At 39.7% G+C, this 18781-nt stretch overlaps 1 protein-coding gene across 1 annotated transcript in view; it reads left to right on the top strand.

The window, feature by feature from the left end:
• CCDC170 (coiled-coil domain containing 170) overlaps nt 1–18781 on the top strand; it is an 84856-nt gene that overhangs the window by 16060 nt on the left and 50015 nt on the right. The window contains 3 exon segments of the mRNA XM_027083326.1: nt 16060–16188; nt 17524–17703; nt 17705–17781. Coding sequence (XP_026939127.1) covers nt 16060–16188; nt 17524–17703; nt 17705–17781 — 386 coding nt within the window.

The raw sequence follows: 18781 nt of genomic DNA, 5'->3' as shown, positions 1-18781 counted from the left end.
TCTAGTTGTCAACAGAGATTTTTGTTTCCACCCTTCCACTCACAGAAGCTATTCCATATGTGACAGTGTTCCCAAATCTACATTCATTATTAGCCTTGATAGCTACACCTGATACCTCCCATGGAGATATATCCAATATAAACGCTGAGAAATTGCTAGTCACTTAAAATAGGACCTGAACTTAATTAACTTGCCTGTGACTTTCTTAACTAAGAAGTTATCTTGGTAACAGATAACTTGGTAACAGATTAAAAATAAATTCAAAGGAGTTTATATTAAGTGAAAATACAAGCTTCTAAATTGACTAGACCCAATTTATACAACATTCAGGAACTTGTAGAAAGCAGAAGGAATCTATTCATTTATTTGTGAATCAATTATTTATTTATTTTGGCAGCGCTGGGTCTTAGTCGCAGCATGCGGGATCCTCCAGTTGTGGCATGTGAACTCTTAGTTGTGGCATGCATGCGGGATCTAGTTCCCAGACCAGGGATCGAACCCGGGCCCCCTGCATTGGGGGCGTGGAGTCTTACCCACTGGACCACCAGGGAAGTCCCAAGAATCGTTTTTTAAAATTAATTTTTATTGGAGTATAGTTGATTTACACTGTTGTGATCTACACTGTTGTGTTAGTTTCTGCTGTACAGCAAAGTGAATCACTTATACGTATATCTACTCTTTTTAAGATTCTTTTCCCAAATAATCATTACAGAGTATTGAGCAGGGTTCCCTGTGCCATACAGTAGGTTCTTATTAGTTATCTATTTTCTATATAGTAGTGTGTATATGTCAGTCTCAGTCTCCCAATTTATCCCTTCCCCCAGGAATCTTCCAGAAAGTGGTTGGAAAGAGATTTATGAATTTATTAAAGTTAAATTTTATGAACTTAAAATTAGTTATGGAAATGCATCTCATTACTACAGCAGCTCTACTTGCCTTGCAGACAGCAATATTGAATGAAGGTCGGAAAAGAATTCAACTTAGGGAGAAATGATTGCATATCTATATATAGGATGATAACATAGTGATTAACAATATGGACTTTGGAGTCGAATGGGCTTTGGTTTGAATTCTGGCTGTGCCATTTCACTCACTCCTTCATTCACTCTGTGATCTTTACTGATACTCAGTCACAGGGGACACGGTGGTGAACAGAACAGGCATTTTCCTGCCTCTGTGGACCTCATAGTCTAGTGGGGGACATAGCTATTAAGTAAATAATCATACAAATAAATAACAGTTAATTTGGTGATAACACGAAGGATAAGTATTAGGCGACATGACAGTGAATAACACAGGAAACTAATTTAGATTGAGGCTCAGGGAACATTGATTTAAAGACTGAAAACAGGTCACAGTGGCTAGGTAGAGTGAGCCAGAGTAAGAGATTAGAGTTGAGGGTAGAAAGGAGAGGAGAGGGAAGGAGACCGGGGGAAGGAGGAAAGGGAAGGGGAGAGGAGGGGAGGGGAAGAGAGGAGCCAGAAAACACAGCTGTGGGATTCAGATCAAACGCCTTATCATCTTTGAACCTAAATTTCTTTTTTATGCCATGTGGACAGTTGTAACAGCTTCACATGGTTGCACTTGGGATTAAATGGCATTGTATTTGAATCATGCTTAATACAGAGCTAGCATGATTAGTATTTACTACCTGGTGTCTATAAATAATAACGCCCTCATGGAGTTTGCATTCTGGTGAGGTAATCATATCCACCTCAAGAATGGAAATAAGCAAAGAGAGGCTAATAGCTGTTTGAAGAGCTTCCACATTTATGCTCATTTTAGAAATGATTTTTAAAATTACAGTCACAACTGAAGAAAAAGGCAAGACAAAACATCTTAATGTTTTCTGATTAACAAGTGAATGTAAGTGATGTATCAGCAAGGTTACAAACTAAAGATACTGAGAGTATGGATTAATGTAATTTCCCCTCATGTCCATGTAGCATGTAAAACCCTGAGATCAAGAATAGCTGTTACACAGGGAGTGACAATAAGCTTCTAAAGACAGGATGAGTTAAAGAAACAACTGCAATTTTATTAGCCAAGATATTTTCATAACAAGATACAGAAAAATTACAAATTAGATAGGATGAGACCTTCACCCTAACAAGGATTGAGTTATAATTTTGGTTCCTTCAAGGTAAGTATTTTTTCAGTCTTTTAAACTTTTATTCTTATCTAGCAAGATGTGGATGAATAAATAATTCATGGCCTTTCCTCCCCAGTGCATCTTGGTCAACTATCTCCTCTCCCTCCCATCTTCTTCTGAAGCTCATATCTCTGTTCTAGGTTGAGCTCTTGCCAGGGCTAATTTTAAAAATATGAGGCTTGTTACTTTCTGTTTTTACAAGAGGTGAGTGAAACTCCATCTATACTTGTTCCAACAGGACCACTGTTTAGCAGTAGTAAAGTGTTATTGAAATTAAATAAGTTCAGCCAGGTTTTTTTATCTTTGATATGCTAATCCTAGAGATGCGAACAGAGGGGAAGAAGCCTTTCCATTCTGTCTGTCCATCTGTCCATCCATCCATCCATCATCCCTCCATTCACTCATCTACTCATCAAACAGCAAATGTATATCCACTCAGCAGACATTTATAGAGGTGTCCGTCATGTGCTAGGAAATGTGCTTGGTGCTAGGGATACAAATATAACTGATTTCTAGATTCTTCCCTCAAACCCACAACCTTGCAGCTGAATCATTTATTCATTTATTAATATTCAACATGTCTTTCATTAGTGTACCAGGCAGCGTAGACACTGGAGATACAGTGCTAAAAAACAGACACAGGGCCTGCCCTCATGGAGCTTATGTCCTAGTGGTAGACATAAAAACTAGTGTAGAAGATAAGGGCTGTGCTCCTCAGAAGTGGGCTTGTGTCTACAGGAGGTGTGCAAAATGATTTATGAGAGGTTCAGGAAGAAAATAGTTACATTATTATTTTAATCTCATCTTAATTTGTAATTTTGTGTATATTTGGTAATATGCCTAATATGACAGTAGTATATTTTTACATAAATAAATATTCAAATTTATTCTACAAATTGATACTGATAGGTTGCATAAGCAAGAACATTTGTAGACCCGCTGGTCAAAGCATGGGTTTAGGTCAGGTAGGCTGTGGGTTTGTTGTCAGGTTCTGTCACTCACTATCTGTTGGGCAAGCCTGGGAAAGGAGGAGAATTGTCTTCTGTAAGAATTGTAAGGATTTAATGTAATCGTGTTAGTACAGTGCTTACGTTGTGCTTATGTAGCTCAAATCCTCAAAAAATGATAACTTATGTTACTGTGTTATTATTCATTTGATAAATATTAAAATGCAGACATCTTTAAAGTGATAGAGAAATATTGGGAAGGGACTGAGTAAGCGGTGACCCTTAGTGTCATGAAACTATTATAATAAATTATCGGTAGGAATGTAAATTAGTGCTACTTATGTGTTGATATATGTACGAAAATCCTTAAAATTTTTATTCACTTTGACCAGTTGTTTCCCTTCCAGGAATTTATCTTAAGGAAACAATCAGAAATTCTAACAGATGTCTAATAGTGACAGATAGGAAACAGAACTAAATGTCTATCAATAGAATAGTGAGATTAAACTACAGCTTTGTGATGGAATGTTGTGCATCTCTTAACATTTTAAAAGAATACTTGGGAAAATATTAATATTTAGCGAAGAAGATAGGATACCAAATTATTGTTATAGTGTAACCCCAATTATGTTTTTTTAAAAAGCACACAATATATATGTATAAGAAAAGTACTATAAAGAAATGCATGAAAATATATCAGTATTGTCTCTGGTAAGAATGTGGGTGACATTTATCTTTTTTCATTGATTAGACAGTCAGAGAATTATTAACCAAAATAAATAAAACAAGCTGAGGATGAGTGGTAAATTGGGTAAGGAATCTTAAAAAATGGTACAAACGAACCTATCTACAAAACAGAAATAGAGTCACAGAAGTAGAAAACAAACTAAGCGGGTAAGGGGTGGGAAGGGATAAATTGGGAGACCGGGATTGACACATACAAACTAATATATATAAAATATTGATAGATAACTAATAAGAACCTACTGTGTACCACAGGAAACTCTATTCAATATTCTGTAATGACCTATATGGGAAGAGAATCTAAAAAAGAGTGGATATATGTTTATGTATAACTGATTCACTTTGCTGTGCAACAGAAACTAACGCAACATTGTAAATCAACTGTACTCCAGTAAAAATTTAAAAAAAAAAGAATTCTGCCTGGGTACGCTAGAAAAGTTTCACAGAGAAGCCCATTCTAAGTCTTGAATTGAGTCCAGGCGTTTCTCAAGTGGAGGAAGAGACTGGGAAGGAGGCAGAAGGACCTCAAGCGTGGAACAGTTATGAAAGATACATGGCATATTTAGACAAATCTCATTTGTGACTGAAGGTTAGGCTAGATATTGACACTGGGACAGAAACACTGATAACAGGCCTTTGGTGATGGAGTGGAGATTTGTACAACTTAAGGAGATCATCCCTTACCTGGTCTAAGATGGGCAGCTTTGGTAGGGAGGGAGGGACCTGATCAGGTGTGAGTTTCATCCCGTCTACTCTGCAGCAGTGGGAAGGTTAGGTCAGCACAGGAGGAGATGCGTGGAAGGGAGGAGAGCGAGGCAGCTGTGGCATCCGTCTGCATTTATTTTTGGATGCAGTTTTGGCAGCGCCATTTTCAATCCTAATGTTGAGATGCCTTAAAATTATTACATCAGCTTAGCACCTGGGACATTTGAGAGCTTGGTGAGTTGGAGTTAGGTATATGAAGCCTCTGTTCTCACCTAGCAGGACGTATTTTACTGGTCTCAGCAGGAGGCTGGATCCAGACCATGCGTCTTAATACAAGAGGTCTCAGGAATGTGTTTCTGATATTAACTAAGCTGATGTTGTCCAATGACATTCAGAGGATTGACTGAAGAAGCTGCATTCATTCATCCTCTGCTCTACTTCAAAATTATCCCTGAAAAACCAAAACCCAAGAGAGATGCCTATTTGGACTCCATGGCTTTGGCCCTGCTATAGAAGTGCTTTTACTGAACAAAGGCTTGGCATTACGCCATTGGATCGTTCCACGGGTTTTGAGATTCCTTGTGATTTCCTGCAGTGAACAGGTGTCCTGTTACTGAGCAACTTGTTTGCTTTGCCTCGTGGTTCGGGTAGATCGTGTGAGTCACGTTGATCTGCCTGGAAGGGCCAAGTCACACCGGTTCACCCCTAACAAGTGCGCGGCACCAACAGCACACACGGGACACTCGCGTCCTCTTATTCGTTCCCTCTTTCAGTCTTTCTTTCCTGCCATTTGCTTAATTCCTTTTTTGTTTTTCTTGTTTTGACATTGGATGAGAAATAAACTTGAAACTTTGCATGGAAGTTAAAGTCATTCTCTAAGGTCTTGACCTTTGGTAAACTGTGAAGATTACAGGAAACACTAGTGGGGTGGGGACTCGCCTTTCGTTTATGATCCTGCCATGATATAGAAGAAGCTATTCAGTGGCTGGGAGGTATGTTTCAGAACACCCACAGAGTCAAAGGCAAGACAGATTTTCTCTTGTCAGGGCTTAGGGTTATGCGATACATCCATGGTGTCTGGATGCTAATGCTACTGGAGACGGACAGGCTGCGATGGGTCATAGTGGGAGAATCTGTGTGTTTCCTAAACTAGCCCATCATCGCTGGGGCTCGGTGTGCAGTAGAAATCAACCAGCTCCAGAGACTGATGGAACTTGGTATAGCAGATGAGAACAGGATGAGATTGTGGAGTGAATCAAACGGGAGGACTAAGATATTAATAAAAAGAGCATCTATCCATCCATCCATCCATCCATTCACTCATTCTACGAATAATTATTGAACACTTACATTGTGGGGTGCTGGTTAGGTGCTAGGTATGACATCGTGAACATCACAGTCTTTTGAGGGAGGGAGACATTAAATACTTAATTACACATATAATGTATTCCTTGCCATTGTGTAAGTGCTGTGAAGGAGAAGCATCGGCTGTATGAGAGAATAAGTGAAAGATAGTGGTGTGGTCAGGTGGGAATTTTGATGGGTCAAGTCTTTCAGAAAATTAAGCAGAGGGAAAAATGGAGTGCGAAGACTTTGAAACTGCAAATATGAGAAGAGTGAGAGGATTACTTCTTTTTTTTTTTTTGGCTGCATCGGGTCTTAGTTGCGGCACGCGGGATCTTTCATTGCACCGCACAGACTTCTCTCTAGTTGTTACGCATGAGCTCCAGAGTGCACAGGCTCAGTAGCTGTGGCGCGCGGGCTTAGTTGCCCCGTGGCATGTGGGATCTCAGTTCCCCGACCAGGGATCGAACCTGCGTCCCCTGCATTGGAAGGCGAATTCATAACCACTGGACCACCAGGGAAGTCCCGAGAGGTTTACTATTCAGGTGAATACACTGTCCATTAGTTGATTTTCTTGTGGCCTCTGACCCCTCCTTTGATCTTCCCCAGCTGCCTCCTGCTGAGCTCTTTATTAGGGATCATGTGATGCAGGTCCTGGGGAGGAGAGAGGGTGAGATTAAGGGGTTCTATCTTTAGAAAGGAAGGGCTTCCTAAACAGGAGTCTGCCCACTCTGGTTTGTCCTCTAGAGTGTGCTGAGGACATCCGTGTCCTCTCCATGATTAGTAATGAGACTTGCTAAGCCCTGTGGTTTGGGATTTGAAATCTGCCTTTAACCCGTTTTATTCTGGACGCAAAAGAGAAAAATTAATTCTGAAAACTTACTTGTGGATCTTGCGTTGTCATCTTGCTTTATCACCTTGCAACACTTCTCATGAGGAGGTTAAAAATTATTTGTTTTCTTTCTAATGTGAAACCTGGAGAGATTACACATGCTAACGTTCCACAGTCTTCTCATTGTTTACAAAATTCATCTCTCAGGAGACTGTCGCTGGCAGGAGTGTGTATGCTGGAAGTCATGGCCTCCTTTTAACAGAAGAAATATTATCAAAATGATGAAGCAGCATCATTTTTGTTGAATTTTCTTTGGGCAGAGCTAAGAGTTACCCTGGAAGAGAAAGCAGGGATTTAGTGCCACACATGTTATTTAGGTTGTTTTCTCTCTCTGGCTTGTTCTTTGTTAATTGGAGATCTTTTTAGAGTTAATAAGAACATTAAGAATCATTGAATTCTTGTTTTAATCCTTGAAGATACTGTTTTGGCTATAATATTGTATTATTCCATTCATTTTTGTGGTGAACTTCCTGTCCGAAATGTAGTCAAAACCTTCTTGCTGCCCAAAAAATACATTCCAAGTATTGCTGGAAACTCAATGATTCTTCTTTTTACTGCTGCCGCCTTGTGCACGCTGAGGTTCAAGTTCAGGGTTTCCTGCTGCCTCCGCAGCCAGTAAAGAATTCACATGGTATTCAGTTTCTTAAGTCTGAAGATTAAGGTGTGAAAGCTGAGAACATAGAAAATTGGCCTCTTTAAACATGCTTTCAGTTGTCTTTTCACTTAATTAAGAAATTGATTTTAATATTACAATTATATCCACTTTTCCTTTAAAAATGAGAACATTACATATAAACTATAGTTCCTTTTGTCAATCACCTCTAATCCTGATCCCCTTCTCCAGAGGGAATTATTAAATACGTTTGGTGAGTATCCTCCAGACGATTAAAAAAATACTTTTTGCATTCATACTTAAACCTAGAAAATATGTTATTTTGTCTAGCATGTATTTTAAAAACATAAACGGTATCATACTATTAGTTTTGTTCTCTGATTTACTTTATTTGAAAAACAATATGTTTTTGAGATCTATCTGTGCTGCTCTAAATAGGTTTAGTTCTGTTCTTTTAACTGCTTTCTAGTTTCCCATCTTATGGATGTACTGTTGTTGACCAATTCCTGTATTGATGGACACTGCGAACCACGAACATTCATGTAGAATGACAAGTAGAATTGTGGGTCACGGGGTATACGCCGAAGTGTCTCCTGCAGTGACAGGGACATTTTATATGCCCATTAATTAATCCTACTTTAAACTTAATTTTAAAATTATATAGCACAGAAAAGCAATCACTGCTTCCAGGTCTACTACCAGTTGTTTGCTATTTGGCAAAAGAATTTCCTTTTTAGTCCTTAATAGCTTCATTTTTTGATGAGAGGATAAGAACAGTCCCTGGGGGATAAGAATAGTCAGAGGGGACTTCCCTGGTGGCTCAGTGGTTAAGAATCCACCTGCTAATGCAGGGGACACGGGTTCGAGCCCTGGTCCGGGAAGATCCCACATGCCGCGGAGCAACTAAGCCCATGCACCACAGCTACTGAGCCTGCGCTCTAAAGCCTGTGAGCCACAACTGCTGAAGCCCTCCTGCCACAACTACTGAGTCCACGTGCCACAACTACTGAAGCCTGTGTGCTGCAACTACTGAAGCCTGCGCGCCTAGAGCCTGTGCTCCGCAACAAGAGAAGCCACCGCAATAAGAAGCCCGCGCACCGCAACGAAGAGTAGCCCCTGCTCAAAGCAACTAGAGGAAGCCTGCGTGCAGCAACGAAGACCCAATGCAGCCATAAATAAATAAATACATAAATAAATAAATTAAAAAAAAAGAATAGTCATAGGGCTGTTGTGAAGATTGAACGGAAATAGTTCCCCCCCGCCCCCCCAAAAAGAAATAGTTTCTGGTTCAGTGAATATTAGTTATGATCATATATATATGTATATATATGAGATACATATCTAATATATAAGTATATATAAGATACATATTTAATATATATTGTTATATCAGGATTAGTACTTGAAGCAAACCCTCAAAAGGTTTGGCATCTAAGTTTTTCTAACTGCAACCCTTCCCCATCTGAAAAGATGACTCAGTTTCTTTTAGTAGAGCCACAGTATTAAGAACATTTTGGAATACTGCATTCTCTGCAATAAAGATATAGAGTTAGAAGGGTTTTTAAGTGACACCCAAGAAAAAAGGGATTAGAGAACAATGGAAAAATAATAGATCGGCTTCTTCACAAAACTTGATTTAATGCAGAAATGTCTTCCTCCAAAATTTGTCCCACAACTGCTAAAATGTAGACACTCAGATTTATTTCCTGAATTCCACACCCATCACACTGTCCCCTGCAGGCAGTAGTAAACCCCGGAAACCAAATGCAGATATAAGAAGGAAAAGCAGGAGGGCCAGGAAAATCCTTGAAAATCCGGAGAAGAATTGATGAGTAGTCAAAATTGGCATTGGTTGGAGAAATACAATTTGTAAGACTTAATTTATGCTCTGTAAATTAGGGAAGAAACCACTTGGGGGGAAGAAGTTGGAGAGTAGGGGAGAGAGTCTTAGAAGGGATTGCTCCCTGGGGCAGCAGTGAAGGCTTAAAGAGGGATGGGGAGAGAGAGGGAAGGAGATAGAGAGAGAGAGGCTAAAGGAAGCATTCCATAGTGGAAGTGCCCTGGTGACACAGTCATGCGCTGCGGTATGGAATAATGCTGGAACAAAAGGGGAGGTTGGTCATGGGATAGAAAGATAGGAATGGATTTAGGTGCTTTTGTGTGTCAGAGGTAGGCAGTGATTTTCCTCTCCTTTTCTTTTCTTTTTATTTTTTGTCCATGGGAAAATAAGACAACTAAACCAAAGAAGCAAGACTGGCCCAAGACATTGTCCCCAGGTCAGATAATCGGACACATTGTGTACTAAATTATGAATAAGCTGATCTCTTCTTTCTGCCTTTGCGCTTTGAAACTATCCTTTATTCTGAAAAGCCTATGAGCTACCCTGTGAGGCAATTTCAATCATTATCATAATATCAGTAGCTGAATCAAATCATAGGTAGTTGGCTTTTTAAAATTAATGTAAAATTGCTTCATGGTTTGGCTGAGAGAGACCTAATAACTTGGAGTGTCCTCATGTGAGGACAAATGGATGAGTTTTTAATCTTGCCATTTTGAATAGGGTAAAATTCGTTTCTTTAAAGTGAAGATTGCTTAATATTTATAGAAAAAGTTGAAGAATTTTCCAAAAATCTTACTAACTTTAGGGGGCTTAATTAAAAGAGCAAACCCCTGAGATGTCTGCTCTCACATGCATTCAAATTCCTATGCTACTGGGATTGTTTCTTTGTCCTTGTGTTTTCCATAAAGGCACCACATGGCAGGTTTTGTGATTTTTGTCTATTCTTATCCTTATTCCTTTTGTTTTTATTTAAGGGGGGATGTTTACTCTGATTATAAAATTAATGTACAGTCACTATAAAGGATTTGGAAAATATAAAAACATATAATAAAGAAGAAAATAAAAGGTAGTCCTATAACTGAAAGATAACCGCAGTAACATTTCTTCCCAGTATTTTTCTTTTCTTTAAATTATACAAATAATGCATAAATATATCCTTCTTGAAAAAAACAAAGCCTTTCCCCTTCCCAACTCCAATACTATTGTCGGCTCCAGAGGTGAGGACTGTTATTAAGGTGATGTGTGTCCCTTCAGACCTTTTTCTCTTTTTCTTCTCCAAATACATTTATAGAAAAGACATAGCACTTTCCCTCCCTATGTGTTTTATGAAAAAAGGTATCAAACTGTGGATCTATACTTTCTTACTTTTGTTCAGTGGTATATCTTGGAGATATTCTTATGCCCAAACATACAGCACGATCTCCTACTGCTTCTTGCCTAGTATTCATAGTTTGGGAGTGCCTTTTTTAGTAATTGCCTTGTTGATGGGAATTTATATTGTTTCACATACCCCCTCTTTTTTTTGCTGTTATATCGTTATGCACATATGTGACTGTTTTTCAAGGGGAGATAATTGAGAGGTAGAGCTGCTGGGTCCTAGTATTTACATTTAAATTTTTAATAGATATAGTGTAATTGGAAGGGTATCCAAAGGGCTTAACCAACTTTATTTACATATAAGACACCCAAGACAAAGTGATACCGAAAGGTTGACAATAAAAAGCTGGAACGAAGGTATATGTAGTCAGATGCAAACAAAAAGAAATCAGGAGTCATGATCTCAATATTGGAAAAAGTTGAATTATGAGCAAAAAGGGTCAGACAAATAATGGCACATTATCGTGCTACGTGGTACAATTCACAACGAATATATGAAATTTCTGAATCTTTGCACCAAGTCAAGCAGTACCAGTGTTCATTCAGCAAGAATACAAGTGCTACAAGGTGATAGAGAATTATAGTAGTAATAGGAGGCTCTAGCTCACCTCTCTCGAGCCAGGATAGAGTAGAAATTAGGGTAGAAATTAGACGAGACTAGAAATGCGTAATTAAAATGATGAATAAAGTAGAACTAATTGATACATATTGAATTTCAAGCTCAGAAGATAGAGAATATACCTTCCTTTTAAATACCCATTGGATGTTCATAAAATTGAGTATTCACAAAAACCTTGAGAAATTCCCTGAAGTAGAAATAATATAGACAAGGATGATGGTGAAAATGTGTAATGGCTGCTATAAGAAGGACAACCTTCCAGTCTGAATGGACCCAGTTCTGAATGGACATTGGTCCACCCCACTGGTGTACACCCATGAATGTCAGCCTGGAATACAGTTGGGTTGTCTGAGCACAGTGCAATAAAACAGACATCGTAACAAATTCTGAGGACGGAGAGCCGCAAAAACAACTAAGCCCTTAAAACAACTCAGGTCAAAGAGGAAATCCAAGCCAAATATGAAGAAGACTACATAAGGATCTATGGGACGGCCAAGGAAGGGCTAAGAGGAAAAGCGTAGGCATAAATAAATAAATTCAGTCTTCTTTCAGTTTTCATATTGTTTTTCTTATCCTTGTAATCCTCTCATGCTACTGCTGTGCATTTCTTCTCATTTCAAGCTACCTCAGAGTGTCTTGAAGGAATGGATTTCTGTGGTATACTCCATATGGCAACTCTGTTTTTAGTTTTTTTTTTTTTCTTGAAGGAACCTTGATACTACTGAGTATTTTCCATAGTGACTGTACCAATTTACATTCCCATCAACAGGTAGGAGGGTTCTCTTTTCTCCACACCCTCTCCAACCTTTTGTTATTTGTAGGCTTTTTGATGATGACCATTCTGACCGATGTGAAGTGGTACCTCATTGTCGTTTTGATTTGCATTTCTCTAATAGTTAGCAGTGTGGAGCATCTTTCCATGTGCCTATTGGCCATCTGTATGTCTTCTTGGGAGAAATGTCTGTTTAGGTCTTCTGCCCATTTTTTGATTGGGTTGTTTATTTTTTTGTCATTGAGTTGTAGGAGCTGTTTGTATATTTTGGAAATTAAGCCCTTGTCGGTCACATTGCAAATATTTTCTCCCAGTCCATAGGTTGTCTTTCATTTTGTTTGTGGTTTCCTTTCCTGTGTAAAAGCTTATAAGTTTAGGTCCCATTTGTTTATTTTTGCTTAAGAAAACATTGGTATAGCAACAGAAAAAAAAAAAAAGAAAACATTGGTATGATTTATGTCAGTGTGGTATATTCCAGAGCCCAGCTCAACACAGAGGTGTCTCTGGGGCTCAGTCAGGGTTCTTTGGAGAAGCAGAACCAGTAGGATGTATATGTATGTATATGTGTGTGCGTGTGTGTGTGTGTGTGTGTATATATATATATATATATATATATATATATATGACAAGGAATTGGCTTGAGTAATAATGGAGTCTGAGAATTCCCAAGATCTGCAGTAGACCAGCTGGAGGCCCAGGAGAGCTGAAGGTGTAAATTCCAGTCTGAGTCTGAATCCAAAGGCAGGGGAAGATTGATGTCCCAGCTCAAAAACATGCAGAAGGAACAGATTCTCCCTTACTCAGGCTTTTTGTTCTATACAGGCCTTCAGTGGATTGGATGAGGCCCACCCACATTGGGGAGGGCAATCTGCTTTATTCAGTCTACTGATTCAGATGTTAATCTCATCCAGAAAATCCTCACAGACACAACCAGAATAATGTTTAAACCAAATATCTGGACACCCTGTGGCCCAGTCAAGTTGTCACATAAAATTAACCATCACAGCTACATATGTGACATATGAGAATTCCTGAACAAATGGAAAAAAGATGATTTTATTTGGAAAGCTCAACATTTAAGAGATGTTAATTCTCTTTAAGTTTATTTATAAAGTTAACATGCTCCCAATAAAAATACCAACAGGAATTTTTGGAATTTAATGAGCTGATTCTAAATTTCATATGGTAAAATGAACACGTAAGAATAGCCAAGGAGGAATATTTTTAAAAAGAAGCCCTGTCAGGTACTAAAATATATCAATGGGCTCAGGGCTGTCTTTTGAGCCCTGCTGCCAGTATTCTTCACCTGCTCTGACCCCTCAGAAGGCCTCACTGCCTTCTCTCTGATCCTCGATCACACAGGGCATACTCCTGCCACAGGACCTTTGCTCGGACTTTTGGCTATTTGAAAGATGTGGGTTGCTCCTGTTTCAGTACCTCTTGCCTATTTAATTTCTATTTAATCGTCACTTCTTTAGGGAAATCTTTCCTTCCACCTCCCTAATTTTAAGTCACTTTCCTTTGTTGTCTGTTTCTTTCTTTGCTTGAATTTATTTCAGTTTGTAATTACACAATCACCAGCGTGGTTGTTTGATAAATGCTCTTTTTCTTATTAGACTGTAAGCTCAGTGCCTGACCCAGAATAGGCTTTTCGTAAACACTTGCTGATGAATAATCTCGAGTCTGCTGGACTTTGAAAAGGTGAATTAGATCCTAGCACCTGTCTTCTAAACTCGGTAATCAAGAGTCCTCCTCACGTAGGCCCTGCTCCAGTGTCAAAGGTAATAATATCTTAATATGTGGTTTCTTTCGCCCATGAGCATGTGAAGATGCTAATGCTTTTGGTGGTGTCCTGCATTACACTGTAACCTCCTCAGATAAAGGCCCACTTCTGAACTGTCTCAGGGGCTCTTAATATTATAACCAACGGACACAATATTTTTTCATAAGAAAGAGATATAAAATTATAGTATGACTCTGTCATGTCCTAAAAAATCATGTTAGTCAATGAAAGAAATAATCATAGCCATTAAGAAACTTATTTCCCTAAGGAATTTTAGAAAATGGTCCATACGTGCTGTAGCTCAGACCTCTTGTAGGTGACCTAGGTCCTCACATGGCTTATTCTGGAAAATATTGCTGGAGTGTTTAGGGTAGAAAAGTTCCTTCTGAATGCTGGGTGAGGCTGAACAGGATGTGGTTCTCTTAACAGATGCAGTTAATTGTTTTATGCTTTCTCCCCAGGAGTACATGCCTTCCATCTTCTTGCATATGTTGTAATTGACAAACACTGGCTGTTACTAAGTGCGCTGAAGGTTTTGTTTAGCATTTTGTGGATTGAAACACACTAGTCATGACAACGCTTGTTGTGAAGTTCAGGGCTTTAAGATGACTTTGCATTCATGAGTATTTCCAAACAGTAGTCTTTGGCAGTTCAGTAGCCGGGCAGAATCATAAACAGGTTTTACTGGTGTGTCCCCCGAGGACACTAGATATTCCAGGGAAACCCTTCTTTATGTGACCTCTTTCATATTCCTTCAAAAATGAATGGCTTTCTTGTATGTCTTTCACAAAAACCCCAGGCCCTGGAAACTTCATAGAGGTGGGTATCTGTCCAAACTCTGGAATAATTCTTTCAGAAAGCAGGTGTTATGGCATGAATAGGACAGAAACAGAACCAGAGGTTACATACTGACCCACAGCCCAAACCCATCAAATCTGCTCTGCAGATGTGTTTATTGGGATCATATGGTGTTTTTTTTAAAATTTAAATTAATTACCCAGAGGGAAAAACTGGGAATTTTTACTTCAAAAGCCCAAATATAGGACTTGTCTTGAAAAATTAGAGTAATGAGGCCATGCTGGGGTCCATATTTCTGCATTGGCAGCCATCAGTGGAGCTGAGAGTTGTTCCCTTCTGGATGGAGAAGGACTCCAGGCATGACCACTATCTCTGGCCTCAGGCATTCATCTGAGTAACCTTCAAAACCCCAAGATAGGGCTTTCCTGGTGGCGCAGTGGTTAAGAGTCTGCCTGCCAATGCAGGGGACACGGGTTCGAGCCGTGGTCCGGGAACATCCCACATGCCGTGGAGCAACTAAGCCCGTGCGCCGCAACTACTGAGCCTGCGCTCTAGAGCCCTTGAGCCACAACTACTGAAGCCTGTGCTCTGCAATAGGAGAAGACACCGCAATGAGAAGCCCACTCACCGCAACCAAGAGTAGCTCCCGCTCACCGCAACTAGAGAAAGCCGGCGTGCAGTAACGAAGACCCAACGCAGCCAAAAATAAACAAATAAATAAACAAAAACAAAAACCCAAGATAGGCTATGAGATTGAGAATAAATGGCATAGTGGATAATTATGAAGGAGACAGACTTCTATACTTGAATCACAGGGTCTCTTTGATAAACACATGAAACACTTATTCAACAGACCAGAGATGAGTTGATAATCTTTGTAGTCTGGAAATAGAAGAACAATAAAAACTGCCTCCTGTTAGCCATCTCTTCTGGTGGTTCTTTGTTGATGCTATCTGTTCTGGTCAGAGGTCAAATAACATTGGAGTTGGGCGGAAGGAAACTCTGTAAAGTGTCAAAGGCCAAATTTTTTTTTTTTTTAAATATTTTATTTTATTTATGTATTTATTTTTGGCTGTGCCAGGTCTCTTTTGTGGCATGCGGGATCTTTGTTGCAGCATGCAGGATCTAGTTCCCTGACCAGGGATCGAACCCCGGCCCCCTACATTGGGAGTGTGGAGTCTTACCCACTGGACCACCAGGGAAGTCCCCCAAGGGGACATACTAACTCTTAAAAGTCAAACTCCACTACCGTCCTGGGGGAGCCTATCATTCGTTCCTGGGCTGCCTCCTGCTTCCCTTAAAATTTTGAGAAGGAGAATGAAATAATCTGAACCAAACACATCTCTGGGCAGCCTTTCCAACATATTTGGACTACAAAGAATGCTTCTGTACTTAATCTTGCTTTGCACAGCTGCATGGAAAAGATTGTTTAACTCTCCTTTGTATATTTTGTCTTTTGGGGAACCCTATCAGGAAACTTATAATCATCTCTTGGAAGTCGCAGTTACTCGGGAGCAGTTAAACCACTATCGGAATGTGGCCGAGGCTGCCCGGAGTGAACTTGCAGCAACTCTGGTCAAATTTGAATCTGCTCAGTCTGAGGTGAGAGTCTGCGTCTTCATAACTCACAAATGGCCTTGTTAGCTTCTTATGGAGTGAAGCAGAGTATAGAGGTGATTAGAAATAGGACAAAGGGAAACAGTTTTAAACTTTTTGGCAAAGTTTACGCTTATTCCCTTATGGTGCCCCTACCCTCTAGCTGTGGAGAACTCCTGAAAGGCTGTGCATTTGCCGTGATGCAAAGCAGGGTGACGTGGGCAGGATTCTGCATCTCAGGGGAGCTCTACATCCTCGAGAGCACCTGGGGACACCTGGGGACTTCGGGTTTGGGCTGTGTGGGCTTTGGATGGCTGGAAGCATCCCTGGGAGTAGCTGCCTTTAATGTGGATTGCTTGCAATCTGAAGCTCTGGGGGTGGAAATCTGAATCCCTTTCTTGTGGTTCTGATTGTCTGGGGGAAAGTCTAGGAAGACGATTGGGATCCATTTACCCTCTGGCCTGGATCAGGTCTATTGTGGAGTTTCTGGGAGATTCTCTCTAGACTCACTGCGCTTATATATAGCCTGATGGCCCCAAGGAATCCTAAGCTTGCCTGTGAGGTAACTAGCAGTCTCACTAGGCTGCTAGGATCCCACTGAAAGATGAGTCGATTGTGTGTGTGTGTGTGTGTGTGTGTGTGTGTGTGTGTGTATGCATGCATACTTACATTTCCAAAAAAACAGATGCATTCATAAAGTTTCCTAATGGGAGTGGGTCTGGTAGCTTAATAAGGCACATACTGTGTTCAGCATTTTGATGCCACGGAATTCATAAAAGTTAAAACGTTTCCTTTGTGTAAATCCTATAATGATTTTTCCTTTTCTCCTATATTTTTTCCAGAAATCCGAGTATTATTTTTCTTTATCAGCCACAGTTAGTGTCCATAAGGCCAGGGGGAGAGATGCTGTGATATATCGCATAGTCTGTATCGACTCGGGAAACAGCTATGGCCATGAAATTACAAACAGCCTACCTTGCAGCTTCCTTGTTTCATCGTGAGCAGCAATAGCAGTAATACAGATTTAGAAAATGAATTCTCATTGCAAAATATTTTATTGCTTTTTGCAAAATACTCCACCCATGTCTCTTGAGTGAGACTCAGTTACCACAAGACATTGCTCAATCGTTTTTTGAAAAAGACAGACTATGAAGTCCACTATTTAGGCATAATTTCCCAGCTGGTAATATGGAAACAAATATGAAGAAAAAAAAAGTAAATTCGGATGAAGTCATGAATAAAAGATTGAAATTTTAAGTTATGACTTTGGGTTTTTTTCAAGGTACTTCCAACTTATACCATTGACATCTTTTCCCTCTTTTTACTTCTTTTCCATGTTAGCTTCGAAAACTGCGATCCAAGATGCTTTCCAAAGAAGTTTCCTGTCAAGAGTTGAAAGCTGAAATGGAGAACTACGGAGAAAACAATGCCAGAGAATCGTCTCTCCTCACCTCTTTGAGAGACAGAGTTCAGGAGCTAGAAGAAGAATCAGTGGCACTCTCCACTTCTAAAGTTAGAACTAAAAATCACAGCTCAGTCTGCAGTCAAGGAGAACCAGGAGTTAAAGAAGAAAGTTGTAGAACTGGACGAGAAATTGCAGTGAGGATATTTCAATATACTTCTCAGTGGAGCTAGGGTTAAAAATACTAATTTCTTTTTTTTTAAACTTTAAAAAATAAATTTATTAATTTATTTTTGGCTGCGTTGGGTCTTTGCTGCTCCGTGCAGGCTTTCTCTAGTTCCGGTGAGGGGGGCTACTCTTTGTTGCTGTGCGCAGGCTTCTCATTTCCGTGACTTCTCTTGTTGCCGAGCAGGGCTCTAGGAGCACGGGCTTCAGTAGTTGTGGCAGGCAGGCTCAGTAGTTGTGGCTCATGGGCTCTAGAGTTCAGGCTCAGTAGTTGTGGTGCATGGGCTTAGTTGCTTTGCGGCATGTGGAATCTTCCTGGACTAGGGCTCGAACCCGTGTCCCCTGCATTTTTGAAAAAAAAAAAAAAATCATTGACCTCACGTATCTTTGGACTCTTGAAAATTTTTTCCAAGCTCATTTCTAAATGTCACCAAGAATCTTAACAAACATGGCGTTGTCCTAAGCATGTTTATGCCCTATTGATTAGGGTTGCAAATTCTTAGATATATACAATTTGGAAGATTTCCTCTAAGTAGAGGTTTAAGTGGAGGTGGTGGAATAGTGCACAGGGGGAAGGGTTTATTCAGAAGCTAGTTATAAAAATACCCCGGAAACCCAGAACACCCCAGACCACCCTGAACACTCCTCATTAGGGTTTATTGCCAGTTTATGCAGAGAGCTCAGGAAATCTAGGTTTTCTACCCTTAGTTCTGACAAAAGGTGATTATTGAGATAAAATTGGGAGCTACCTGTTCTTAAGATACACTTTAAAAATTCTGTGTATAATAACTTAAATCACTTTACTAATAAAATACTTGATATTTGTTTTACTTATTTCATCTTATAAAGATAAAAACAAAAACCCAATGCTTCCAGCTCCTATCCTCTTTCTCTCCTTCCATGTACTGCCAAACTCCTGGAACATGTTTATATGTACTCACTGTACCAATTTCTCTCCTTTCTCAGATCTAC

The sequence above is a fragment of the Aethalodelphis obliquidens genome, unplaced genomic scaffold (genome assembly GCF_003676395.1).
Source record: "Aethalodelphis obliquidens isolate GAN/ISIS:26980383/991018 unplaced genomic scaffold, ASM367639v1 scaffold3, whole genome shotgun sequence".
Taxonomy (NCBI): Eukaryota; Metazoa; Chordata; class Mammalia; order Artiodactyla; family Delphinidae; genus Aethalodelphis; species Aethalodelphis obliquidens.
Note: the sequence above shows the minus strand (reverse complement) of the source record. Positions and strands in the feature narration are given on the sequence as shown.